This window comes from Schistocerca gregaria, chromosome 2 (genome assembly GCF_023897955.1).
Source record: "Schistocerca gregaria isolate iqSchGreg1 chromosome 2, iqSchGreg1.2, whole genome shotgun sequence".
Classification (NCBI taxonomy): domain Eukaryota; kingdom Metazoa; phylum Arthropoda; class Insecta; order Orthoptera; family Acrididae; genus Schistocerca; species Schistocerca gregaria.
In genome coordinates this window covers 819,528,706-819,542,889 of record NC_064921.1, presented here as the reverse complement: position 1 = coordinate 819,542,889, position 14,184 = coordinate 819,528,706, and the positions used below count along the sequence as shown (strand labels likewise).

Genomic DNA, 14,184 nt, shown 5'->3' with positions numbered 1-14,184 from the left:
TTAAACCTAACTAACCTAAAGACATCACACACGTGCCCGAGGCAGGATTCGAACCTGCGACCGTATCGGTCGCGCGGTTCCAGACTGAAGCACCTAGAACCACTCGACCACACCGGACGGCAATTACGGATCCGACAGTTTGTTGGCAGGTTTGTGGAGGTATGCACAGGTCACGTAATTCGCGTAAATAACGGACCGCTGATTTTCGTACGCGGTGATGGTGGCCGATACCGACCCAGATGGGTTCCATAGGATTTACGTCACACGAATTTGGTCGCACAAGCGTCAACGTGAGTTCACTATGATGCTCCTCAAGCCCACTGTAGTACGGTTCTGACTCCGAGACACGGATAATTATACTGCTCTAAGATGACATCACCGGCGGGGAAGACATCAGTCATGGACTGATACATGTGGTTCGCAGTTGTCACCGTGTCTTCGATTATTACCACAGGTCACACGCCACCGCAGGAGAATGTCTCGAATGGCATAATATTGCTCCCACCAGCCTAAGTCCGTGGCGCGATGCACGTATCGAGCCGCCTTTCACCTAGATGACGGCGTCTGTGGAGACTACCATCGGCCTAGAGTGCCAAAAATGTGATTCACCCGAAGAGCCGACACGTCTCCAAAGATCGACGGTCGAATCCCGTACCTACTACAATCGTAATTAACAATGTCGTCCAGTCAACATGTGAACGTATAGGGGTGGTCTGCTGCGAAGCACTACGTTCAACACTGTACGACGAACGGTGTGGTCCGAAGCACTTGTGCGTGCACCAGAATTGTGCTGCTTCGGCAGAGATGCCACAGATTAACACCAATCCTACTTTACAGAGTAGACAAGACTCCGAAACGAACGCTCTGTGAAGAGTTGTGGACGTCCAACCATTTAGCGCCTATCTTAGTTTCACCGTTCTTCTACCTCTTTCAGTACATGCTCACGACAGCAGCACGGCACCATTCGACGAGCCTCGCCGTTTTTGAGATGCTCGTCCAAAGGCCTTGCATAATAATAATCCGCCTTTTGTCAAACTATACTAGTGGCCATTGAAATTACTACACCACGAAGATGACGTGCTACAGACGCGAAATTTAACCGACAGGAAGAAGATGCAGTGATATGCAAATGACTAGCTTTTCAGAGCATTCACACAAGGTTGGCGAAGTACACAAACAGCAGTTGAAAGGCGTTGCCTGGTGAAACGTTGTTGTGATGCCTCGTGTAAGGAGGAGAAATGCGTACCATCAGGTTTCCGACTTTGATAAAGGTCGGATTGTAGCCTATCGCGATCGCGGTTTATCGTATCGCGATATTGCTGCTAACGTTGGTCGAGATCCAATGACTGTTACCCGAATAATTATGGAATCTGGGGATCCAGGAGGGTAATACGGAACGCCGTGATGGATACCAACGGCCTCGTATCACTAGCAGTTGAGATGACAGGCATCTTATCCGCATGGCTGTAACTGATCGTGCAGCCACGTCTCGATCCCTGCCTCAACAGATGGGGACGTTTGCAAGACAACAACCATCTGCACCAACAGTTCGACGACGTTTGCAACAGCATGGACTATCCGCTCGGAGACCATGGCTGCGGTTACCCTTGACGCTGCATCACAGACAGGAGCGCCTGCGATACTTTTCTCATCGACGAACCTGGGTGCAAGAACGGCAAAACGTCATTTTTTCGAATGAATCCAGGTTCTGCTTACAGCATCATGATGATCGCATCTGTGTTTGGCGACATCGCGGTGATCGCACATTGGAAGCGTGTATTCGTCATCGCCATACTGGCGTATCAGCCGGCGTGATGGTATAAGGTGCCATTTGTTACACGTCTCGGTCACCACTTGTTCGCATTGACGGCACTTTGAACAGTGGGCGTTACATTTCAGATGTGTTACGACCCGAGGCTCTACCCTTCATTCGATCCCTGCGATCGCACGACCGCATGTTGCAGGTCTTGTACGGGCCTTTCTGGATACGGAAAATGTTCGACTGCTGCCCTGGCCAAGACATTTTGCAGATCTCTCACCAACTGAAAACTTCTGGTCAATGGTGACCGAGCAACTGGCTCGGCACCATACGCCAGTCACTAGTCTTGATGAACTGTGGTATCGTGTTGAAGATGCATGGGCAGCTGTACCTGTACACGCCATCCAAGGTCTATTTGACTCAATGCCCAGGCGTATCAACGGCCAGAGGTGGTTGTTCTGGGTACTGATTTCTCAGGATCTATGCACCCAAATTGTGTGAAAATGTAATCACATGTCAGTTCTAGTATAATATATTTGCCCAAAGAATACCCGTTTATCATCTGCATTTCTTCACGGTGTAGCAATTTTAATGGCCAGTAGTGTAGCTTACCTCAACGGATTTTCCCATTTGTAACTCATATCTTCGCTAGGATGATATGCCGTCCGTGTCAGCTCTGCTTATATACTTTAGTTACCTCGTCACGTGCACTCAATGCCACCAAGAGGCACCCGACGTACCTGTGGGTACTGGTCTAATATTTTGGCTAATAAGTGTAATTTATTACCGTTATGTCCGTCCCCGGTAGTTGAATGGTCGGCGTGACGGATTGTCAGTCCTCTAGGCCCGGGTTCGATTCCCGGCTGGGTCGGGGAATTTTCTCCGCCCAGGGACTGCGTGTTGTGCTGTCCTCATGCGCATCGCATCATGCTGACCGACTGCAGGTCGCCGCAGTGGCGTCGAATTGAAAGAGCGGCGCCCGGCGAACGGCCGGCCCGACCGGGGGCCCTAGCCATGCGATTAACTTAAAAATTAAATTACCGTTACGCAAAAAAAAAAAAAAACAACGAAAACGTCCGGTCTCGGAAACCTGGTGTCACCATTGCGAATCCGTGACAGGTCGCTAGTTAAGAAACAAAAGAAAGAGGACATCCACTTATCATTCGCCTATTACTTTGCAGGTGCGCCAATACAGAGATACGAAATCTGCAGACGAAGGAAGGAAGGGCGTAAATCGTACAGACTACTGTTACACAACTTGGGTATCTAGACGCTCGCATATTATTAACAGCAGCATAAGCGACAAACACGTCACGTTAACATCTCTTTGTTTTGTCAGATGCGCCCCGCAGGTGACCTAGTCCCTTGAGCCCATTACGAGACAGTACTCCGGTCGGCAGTACAGCATTACAAAAGGTGATTACAGTTTCGCGCAGGTCTGCGGTTGCCCTCACCTCGTGTCATCTCCAGCCGGCGACCGAGTGGCCTTCTGCGGTACTATGTCGGCCATCGCAGAAAGTACCGAAAAGGTCCCCTCTGTGGCCGGGCGTGCGTCGGCAGTTAACCGTTATCGCACCGCGCGTAATCCAGCGGCCTCGCAATTTCTTTTCGCAACTGCTTATTATGTACGTGATGTTGAGAAAGACCAGCTGTTCTCTCCACTCTGACCGGCTACGGTCCGCTGTCCGCAGTGCGATGCTGTACAAGGCAGAGTGTTTAACGCAAAGACTGGAACCAAACTCCTTTCGTCACTGCGCCAACCACCTGCAGATAAGGAACTTTAAAAACAATTATAAAAAGTGACATATGTGTCAGAAGTACTTACGGAACTGAAAATCAGTTTTCATATTACAGAGCTGCCAACAAAGTAACTGAAAAATATAAAGCAGAGAGCTCAAAAAGCGAAGTTAGCTATACATGAACGATTCCCAAATTGCACGTGCCCTATGGTATGCCATGCCACCGCCGCTACTGTATTCCATCGCTATTATAGTCGATGGTGTAACGCCGCAGTTTCCACAGCAACAAAACACGCTAATGTAATAGTTACCTGAGTCACATTCCGATCGTTCCTGCAAGCTTTCCACAGGCCAATGTAACGGGTTGGTGCATTAGTTCTTAGCGCTTATCCGTTTTTTTTAATGAACACACCGCCATTTTAGTGTTTTGTTGTTAGTTTAATTACCGCCCAGGTTTCGGTCTTTTATGCCATTTTCAAGTGATTGAGTTTATGTCATTAACATATATTACAGGATATCTAGCTCAAAATTGGCCATACATTAAGAAAAATATTCGTATCCCCCGTACCCGCCCCCGCCCCCTCCCCCCCACAAAATGCCAGATGTAAAATCATCATCTTGTAAAAATAACAACAAATAACAGTGGGAGCACGTCATATTTAATAGAAACAAGTTTACTTTGGCGTGTAAAAGATGAACGCATGTCCCTGAGTCGTAATGATGGCGATTTCAAGGACATGCACTCATCTTCCATATGCCAAAGTAAAGCTGTTTTTATTAAATCTGACGTGCTCCCACTGTTATTTATTGATCTTTTTACAGGATGATGATTTTACAGCAGCATTTCGTGAGAAGCGAATATTTTTCTTAATTTATGGCTAATTTTGAGCTTGATGTCCTGCAATATATGTTAACGACATAAACTCAATCACTTGAAAATGGCACAAAAGACCTAAACCTGGGCCGTCATTAAATAAACAACAACACAGTCAAATGGCGGTGTCTCCATTTAAAATCTATTGTAAGACTGTTGTTCAGCAACATCAAAAAATGTTTTCCATAAGTTTAATAAACAACAGGCACACGTAACACAAACTTTTGTCTTATTTGAAATGTTCTCCTTTCCTATTTGCAACAGTCTGACAATTCTGGGGTTTTCGATTCCGCGACGCTAGAAATCACGTGGTTTTGAGGCGAAGAACTCATCCAGCGATGTTCGAAACGCCTTTTCATTCCGAAAGAATGCTCCGTGAAGGATGTTCGATAGAGAGCGCAAAAGGTGAAAATCTGAGGATGCAAGATAATGGATGCCGAATGACTTCCCAACCCAACTAACGTATAGTGCTCTTCTAGCAGAATACGGGTGAGCGTTACCGTGAAGTAGCGTGGCTTGACGCGGTCTTCCTGGCCGTTGTTGTTGGACTGCGTCTGCAAGACGTTCTCAGTTGTTGACGGTAAATGCCAGCAGTGATGGTTACACCTCGGGGAAGCAATTTGTAATACACCACTCCGTCGCTTTTCCACGACATACACAACATTATTTCTTGGAGACGCGGGCACGTCTTTGTACGGCGAGTTGCTGCTTTGTTTGGGCTCAACCATTCCTTTCTTTCCCTTGTCTTAGCACAAAGACATCATTTCTCATTACCTGTACCGATGCGGGATAGATATGGTCGGTGTTGCTCACGAGCCACCTGATGACGAGCAAGCCACCCCCTGATTTTTGTGATTTTGGCTTAGAGCGCGCGGTAGGCATACAACCGATTTCTGAACTTTTCCCATTGCATGAAAATGTCGCACGATAGTGGAATGATCACAGTTCTCAAGCACACTGACGTTGTGGATTAATGCGTTTAAACGACCTTCATCAAATCCCAAAGGACTTCCTGAACGTGGAGGGTCGCTAATGTCAAAACAATCCTCGTTGAACGAGAAAACCATTTTCTTTCCGAACTCTGTTCAATGACGTTATCCTTAAATACGGCGCAAATGTTTCTGGCTGCATTCGTTCCTGTCATCCGCTGTGTCGAACAGAAAAATACGTCGGAAATGTTCCGATTTCTCCACTTGGCCCTCCATTTCCTAGCGTCCAAAGGTCTATTCCCGATCTGCAAATGACAATATGGGAACTCTGATAGCAGCAGTGAACTACAAACAAAAAATAACAATCGATAAATAAACCCATATCAACCGTAACACCAACATGCAACGAACTTGCGCACCAACCTAATACGTCTATACAAACAGTCTACTTCGAAAGCCAGTTTAAAGTGCAGAGCGCAAGGAAGTTTGCGGCAATATTTGCCACACCTCTCCTTTATTCCTTTCACGTATATTGTGAAGGGAAATGAGTGGACGTAGGCGTGCCTACACACCAGCATCTGCCTTACCCCTTCTCAGGGTCACTATGCAAGAAACAGAACTGCTGCACACTCCATCTCGAATACCAGTTCCCCCTATTCATTCAACCTTTTTCTCTGAAAATACGACTTTTAACGGTTCTCATGCAGATTCTCTGAGAATCCCTTTCGCTTTTTATGGGCTGTACGGTGCATGAAGTATCCCCCTCACTTTTTTCGACGTCTTCCGTCAGTACGGATAAGAACCACAAATACTGCTTGATAAACACCACTTGATTTCCTGTCGACGACATCGCTGTTTGACCTTCCCTACTGATGCTTAAATCTGTAACTTTTATTTCATATCGCTTCATGGCATTACCCCTGGGTATTAAAGTATTACCTCTAGGTATTAACACGATGTGACCAGAACCACAAGGTTAGCAATAACATTTTAGTAAGATACCATCGGATTCTCTCTCTCGTTCATAGGAATTGTATTGACCTTACTTACTTTTAAGGTGGCGTACCATTCTGCAAATAATAATCTCCCTAGTAGTAAACTGTTACTGCAATAAATTGTTAGTTGCATTGAATTAATTAGTTGTGCAGCTCATATTAGTTGGCCGTATTTCCTTCGAGTAATTCCTTGCGCACTAACCAATACAATCACGGTTAAAGTCATTCTCACTAAGAGTCATTACTAAATGGGAAAGTTTTAAATATCAACAGTTCAAGTTCACGATCTTTTTGGAATACATCATTATATACCAGTCACTATGATTCCTAGCTTTTACACGCACTCTTATCACAATTGTACCTTTCATACACTTAACTGTGATACCAGCGGCAATTATTACGATTACATGAAAAATCAACGTAAGATATAGTGCGCGTAAGTCACTCCCGACATCGTCCAGCCTCTTCCCCGTCAAGTAGCTGTGTTGTATCCCACTTTAAAGCGACCAGGTGCCTCGCGTCCACATTCCCGCTTCTGGCACGACAGACTCCACACATTGCTAACTCAATGTCTATCGACCGCGCTAGCCGCGCTACGGCTGAAAGCAAGCCAACGGTGAACGAAAGGGCACACCGCCCCTAGCTAAGGTGACCGATGCGCTTACATTATTATGAAATCTCCCTACGGGCCACTTTCATGCAAAAAAAATCGCCAGCAAGCAACCTGTGAGTCCTGCTGATCCTATCTAATAAATCGTTTTTTTAAATTCACAACTCTAGCGGTACCATCGCGTTGTTTCTCCTGTGTTTGTTGAACGTTAGTAGTGCAGTGTAATTAACTGGATTCTATGAAACAAAACTTCTTTGAGGTAATCACATTTGGATATATTCACCGTCTGATGACATCTTGTTCAGCAACTGAGAAACGTGGTGAAGTGTCGGAAACCTTTAGCAACCCTAGGAAGACAGAAACTGTGCACTCATCTGAAACAGTTACTTGCAAGACAGCATTTGTGACTAAAGTTGGGTGTGTTGACACAAGTCACGTTTCCTGAATCTGTGCAGATTCTTGTCTCAAGAAAGTTTGTAATGTTTCACCTCAGAATATGCTCTAGAATCTTCCAACAAATCTACCACGGATATTTACCGTAACTCTGTCCATTGGTTATTCATCCTCCTTATATAGAGTTGTCCATTGATCGTGACCGGGCCATATATCTCACGAAATAAGCATCAAACGAAAAAAACTACAAAGAACGAAACTCGTCTAGATTGAAGGGAGAAACCAGATGGCGCTATGGCTGGCCCGCTAGATGGCGCTGCCTTAGGTCAAACGGATATCAACTGCGTTTTTTTGAATAGGAACCTCCATTTTTTATTACATATTCGTGTAGTACGTAAAGAAATATGAATGTTTTAGTTGGACTACTTTTTTCGCTTTGTGATAGATGACACTGTAATAGTCACAAACGTGTAAGTATCCGCCAGTGCCGACGGTATTTGCTTCGTGATACATTACCCGTGTTAAAATGGGCCGTTCATCAATTGCGGAAAAGGTCATGTTGATGTATGACCTAACATGCACCAAACGTTAATTCATAGCGGCTCCTATTTCTCGTGAAAACTTTTAGAATTTTATGTGATGTGTTACCTAATTTCGAAATATCACAATAGCTATGACCATTAACGAAAAAATGGACAGTTCACCCTGAAGCTGAAGTATGAGCATCTAAGACGAGAAATAATCAATTTTTGTATGTTTGTGTTGTCGATGACACCGTAGAGGCCTGTGCCAGAGGAAGCAAGGGACAGTATGTTGTTTGCTGGCCAGTATCCTCTTTCTACAACACAAACAGCACATATGTATTAACAGCGTTCTTTATTTACTTAAACAGGGAGCTATTTGTGTTTGAGCAAGTTGTTGTGGTACAGGCTCTTCCGTAATAGTCCACAATAGCCTCACTGCTGGAGAAGTGCAAGTCCCATTATAACAGTACACTCTCACTGACACACGGCAACTACAATAGTGACTGAGTCAGTAACTGAGCTGACTGCGACTGGCTCCGAGCTAGAGACTGTGACTGACAGGGCCCTCCGGTCTGCGGCGGCGATCTAAATTCTGGCGGTCTAGAGGGCGTTGGCGGCTCATTGCTTGTGAGTCTGTCTTTGGCCTCTCTCCTGAGAGGCGCGCTTGCTTCAGCGCCTACTATCGATCTTTGCCGACCGGTGTGCTGTAGCCAGAGCCAGCACACTACTGAATAATTTCTTTACTATCATTAGAGAAAGGCTGAAGAACAGCTTTGTGTGTGTGTGTGTGTGTGTGTGTGTGTGTGTGTGTGTGTGTGTGTGTGTGTGTGTGTGTGTGTGTGTGTCCGCTCTCCCAATCAACTGAATTGGCCACAGGCTGCACCAAAGTAAGAAAACAATGTTTTGTTCTTCCTGCTAGCTGGCCGGCACCTTTTCACTGAAGTCGGCACTGTGAGTGTGTGCCGTCCCTTCTTCAGATAAAAAGGGGATTTTTTTTTCTACTTCAAATACACTCCTGGAAATGGAAAAAAGAACACATTGACACCGGTGTGTCAGACCCACCATACTTGCTCCGGACACTGCGAGAGGGCTGTACAAGCAATGATCACACGCACGGCACAGCGGACACACCAGGAACCGCGGTGTTGGCCGTCGAATGGCGCTAGCTGCGCAGCATTTGTGCACCACCGCCGTCAGTGTCAGCCAGTTTGCCGTGGCATACGGAGCTCCATCGCAGTCTTTAACACTAGTAGCATGCCGCGACAGCGTGGACGTGAACCGTATGTGCAGTTGACGGACTTTGAGCGAGGGCGTATAGTGGGCATGCGGGAGGCCGGGTGGACGTACCGCCGAATTGCTCAACACGTGGGGCGTGAGGTCTCCACAGTACATCGATGTTGTCGCCAGTGGTCGGCGGAAGGTGCACGTGCCCGTCGACCTGGGACCGGACCGCAGCGACGCACGGATGCACGCCAAGACCGTAGGATCCTACGCAGTGCCGTAGGGGACCGCACCGCCACTTCCCAGCAAATTAGGGACACTGTTGCTCCTGGGGTATCGGCGAGGACCATTCGCAACCGTCTCCATGAAGCTGGACTGCGGTCCCGCACACCGTTAGGCCGTCTTCCGCTCACGCCCCAACATCGTGCAGCCCGCCTCCAGTGGTGTCGCGACAGGCGTGAATGGAGGGACGAATGGAGACGTGTCGTCTTCAGCGATGAGAGTCGCTTCTGCCTTGGTGCCAATGATGGTCGTATGCATGTTTGGCGCCGTGCAGGTGAGCGCCACAATCAGGACTGCATAGAACCGAGGCACACAGGGCCAACACCCGGCATCATGGTGTGGGGAGCGATCTCCTACACTGGCCGTACACCTCTGGTGATCGTCGAGGGGACACTGAATAGTGCACGGTACATCCAAACCGTCATCGGACCCATCGTTGTACCATTCCTAGACCGGCAAGGGAAATTGCTGTTCCAACAGGACAATGCACGTCCGCATGTATCCCGTGCCATCCAACGTGCTCTAGAAGGTGTAAGTCAACTACCCTGGCCAGCAAGATCTCCGGATCTGTCCCCCATTGAGCATGTTTGGGACTGGATGAAGCGTCGTCTCACGCGGTCTGCACGTCCAGCACGAACGCTGGTCCAAGTGAGGCGCCAGGTGGAAATGGCATGGCAAGCCGTTCCACAGGACTACATCCAGCATCTCTACGATCGTCTCCATGGGAGAATAGCAGCCTGCATTGCTGCGAAAAGTGGATATACACTGTACTAGTGCCGACATTGTGCATGCTGTGTTGCCTGTGGCTATGTGCCTGTGGTTCTGTCAGTGTGATCATGTGATGTATCTGACCCCAGGAATGTGTCAATAAAGTTTCCCCTTCCTGGGACAATGAATTCACGGTGTTCTTATTTCAATTTCCAGGAGTGTAGGCACTCAGTGTCCAGGTAACATGCTCCCTTTGTGCGCACACTCTTAGAGTCGATTTAAGGCAGAAGCATCACTACTCCAAGATATCTCTACAGGATGCATCACATTTAGTAGTGACTGTTTGTGATGCGAAGCTGAGAGGGCGTCCTAGTGTAAGCCTTGCATTCAGTGTTCTGTGTTGTCTCGTTGTCACAGTAGGATTGTACCATGGGAAGCAAGGAGAGGACGTTCATTGGTAGCCAGTAACCTCTTTCTATAACACGAACTGCATGCATATATTAACTGGGTTTTTGATTCATACGAATAGAAAATTACTTAACTCAAGATAGTCCAGGTTTTGTACAAGATCTCTGTAATAGACCACGTTAGCCTCACTCCTGGTGAAGTACAAGTCCACTACGTACACTACTCTGGTCACTATGTAATCCCTATCTCTGAGCTAGAGGCTAAGCTAACTGCGACTGCGACTCCCTCTGGGCTGCTACTGGATTGGTGTTTCAATGGATGACTGACTGGAACCCACTGGGCCCTCCGGTCCATGGCTGCGATTTAAGTACTAGCGGCTGAGGGAGCGCTGGCGGCGCGTTTCTTGCGAATCTGCCGTGGGCTTCTATCGATCTTCTTGCAACCTCTTTCCCACGTGGTGTACTGGTGACAGCTTATGCCAGCACAGAGTCAGTAATGTGTATCACAGCCCACCCGGTTAGCCGCGCAGGGTAACGCACTGTTTCCCCAGCAGGAAAGCGTGACAGTCCCCAGCATGAGTCCGCCCGGCGCATTAGTGTCGGAGTCCGGTGTGCTGGCCAGTCTGTGGATGGTTTTTAAGGCGGTTTTCTATCTACCTCAGCAAATGCGAGCTGGTTCCCCTTATTTCGCCTCAGTTACACTATGTCGGCGATTGCTGCACAAACAATGTCTCCACGAATGAGAATTTCACTCTGCAGCGGAGTGTGCGCTGATATGAAACTTCCTGGCAGATTAAAACTGTGTGCCCGACCGAGACTCGAACTCGGGACCTTTGCCTTTCGCGGGCAAGTGCTCTACCAACTGAGCTACCGAAGCACGACTCACGCCCGGTACTCACAGCTTTACTTCTGCCAGTATCCGTCTCCTACCTTCCAAACTTTACAGAAGCTCTTCTGCGAAACATGCAGAACTAGCACTCCTGAAAGAAAGGATACTGTGGAGACATGGCTTAGCCACAGCCTGGGGGATGTTTCCAGAATGAGAATTTCACTCTGCAGCGGAGTGTGCGCTGGTAGCTGTGAGTACCGGGCGTGAGTCGTGCTTCGGTAGCTCAGTTGGTAGAGCACTTGCCCGCGAAAGGCAAAGGTCCCGAGTTCGAGTCTCGGTCCGGCACACAGTTTTAATCTGCCAGGAAGTTTGATAAGTCGCTTGTATGGAAAAATGTTCTCGGACCGCTCCTGCGCTCAACCTAAGACAGTAGGCCTAGTCTGTGTAAGTTCTTTACGTTAAAGCACTCAGCCAACAATCTCCAAAAGCGTATGAGGTCACAGAGGTTTTGTATTCACGCAGTGCAAATGACGGGACCATCTCCCGCGGGGCCAGACGGCCTGAGCGTTTAGCACGTGCCGCCTGATGAGGCTACAGCGTCGGGGTGCGTCCACCTGTTGCAGATGCTCCGCTGGCCGCTGTTGGTGGGCTGCTGCGGCCTCCTGCTGCTGGCGCGGCCGTGCGTCGCGCAGTGCCCGTGGTCGGCCCAGCAGTTCGCAGACCTGTCGTCGGGCTGCGTGTGCGCCTTCAACTCGGCGCAGGAGCTGTCGGTGCAGTGCGACGGCGTCGACTGGGCGCGGCTGGTGCGCGCGCTGTCGCGCCTCGGCGCGCAGCCGCTGGACCTGCTCTACGTCACCAACAGCTCGGTGGCCGCCCTGCAAGACGGCGCGCTCGCTCCCCTGTCCGCCGTACGCTCGCTGCAGATCTCCGGCTGCGGGCTGCGCACCGTCGCCCCGGACGCCTTCCGCGGCCACGAGACCGTGCTTCGCAACCTCAACCTGCAGGTAGCGACGCCCACCTACCTCTCTTGTAATCTTCACATTTAATTTTTTTACGACAAGGAGAAGTCTGAAGGCTGGCGCAAAGGTCTGATGGCTTGAAATTTTGTATTGTAGCTACCAGGCTACACTATAACAAATGCGCCTAAACATTAAACTGTTGTAACAACAGTTATAGGTATACTGAAGGGGGGATGGGAGGGGAGGGGGGGAGGGGAGGGGAGGGGGGAGAAAGGAAAGGAAAGGAAAGGAAAGGTATTACTGATGTCAGCTGCATCGGAACATTACGCAGAATCAGCGGCGACGAGTAAAAATGTGTGCCAGACCGGAATTGAAACCAGCATCTCCTGATAATCAGACAGGTGCGTTAACCACTGCGCCACACAGGACACAGTGTTTGTAGCATCTGCTCGGGCAATCTAGAAACGCCTCACGGCGACCTACATTCCCAACGGGCAGTCCCTGTCCATTTCGTCCATGCTCGCTAGTCTGAGGCTTCTCCTAGGATGTCTGACGTACTTCGGCACCCACACTGAAGAAGGTGGATCCACTGCCCATCTAGGCGAATAAATTATATGACTGCGTCATGCCTGTTCTTTTTCGACACGTCCAAAAGATGATGATGTTTGGTTTGTGGGGCGCTCAACTACGCAGTTATCAGCACCCGTAAAAATTCCCAAACTTTGCACAGTCCAAACTCGTCACTTTCATGAGTGGTGATGAAATGATGAGGACAACACAAACACCCACTCATCTCAAGGCAGGTGAAAATCCCTGACCCCGCCGGAAATCGAACCCGGGACCCCGTGCTCGGTAAGCGAGAACGCGACCGCGAGACCACGAGCTGCCGACTCGTCCAAAAGAACAGACGCCACGCATTCATATAAAAGTCATAGGGTAGCGACATGCACATGCACAGATGACGGTGGTGCTGTCACTTGAACTTAGGTGACTTATGTGAAAAAAATTTCTGGCGTCATTATCGCCGAACGACGGGAATTAACCGACATTGAAGGTGGTGGTGGTGGTGGTGGTGGTGGTGGTGGTGGTGGCGGCGGTTGTAGTAGTTGTAGTAGTAGTAGTAGTAGTAGTAGTAGTGGAATGGTAGTTGGAGCTAAAAGCATGGGACATTCCATTTTGGAAATCGTTAGGGAATTCTATAGTTTAGGACCCATAGTGTCAAGAATGAGCTGAGAACACCTAATTTCAGGCATTACCTCTCACCATAGACAACGTGGTGGCCGATGATTTTAATTAACGACCGAGAGCAGCGGCAGGAGTGTAGAATTGTCGGTGTTAATGCACAAGCAACACTGTGTAAAATACTTGCAGAAATCAATGTAGGATGCTGGACGAACGTATCTGTTAGGGCAGTGCGGGCTATGGCAGAACATGATCGACGCTAGTGCCTTTGCTAACGGCACGACATCGCCTGCAGCGCTTCTCCTGGGCTCGTGACTACATTGTTTGGGCCCGACTGGAAAACCGTGGCCTGGTCAGATGAGTCCCGGTTTCATTTGGTACGCGCAGTTGGCAGGGTTCGACTGTGGCGTAGACCCCATGAAGGCATGGACTCAAGTTGTCTACAAGGCACTGCAAGCTGGTGGTGGCTCCATTCATGCGTGAGCAGTCTTTACATGAAATGGACTGCGCCCTCTGGCCCAACTGCACCGATCATTGACAAGAAATGGTTACGTTCGGTTACTTGGAGACCATTTATGGAATCCGTATACCCAAACAATGATGGAGTTTTTATGGATGGCAATGTGGCATGTCACTGGGCCACAACTGTTCGGGACTGGTTTGAAGAACATTCTGGACAGTCCGAGAGAATGATTTGGCCACCCAGATCACCCACTATGAATCTCATCGAACAGTTATGGGAAATAATCACAACAACATTGGGGAGGTTCTTT

The 14,184-nt window shown here is 48.6% G+C and overlaps 2 protein-coding genes across 3 annotated transcripts in view; one reads left to right on the top strand and one right to left on the bottom strand.

Annotated features, from left to right (window-relative positions):
- The window catches only part of LOC126335151 (rab3 GTPase-activating protein catalytic subunit), a 471,879-nt gene that overhangs the window by 312,768 nt on the left and 144,927 nt on the right, over positions 1–14,184 (bottom strand). The window lies entirely within an intron of this gene.
- The window catches only part of LOC126335152 (TLR4 interactor with leucine rich repeats), a 300,800-nt gene that overhangs the window by 232,896 nt on the left and 53,720 nt on the right, over positions 1–14,184 (top strand). For both annotated transcript variants that reach the window (XM_049998122.1, XM_049998121.1), the window contains exon 2: positions 11,894–12,274. In XM_049998122.1, the coding sequence (XP_049854079.1) occupies positions 11,894–12,274 (381 nt within the window). The remainder of the gene's footprint in view (positions 1–11,893; positions 12,275–14,184) is intronic.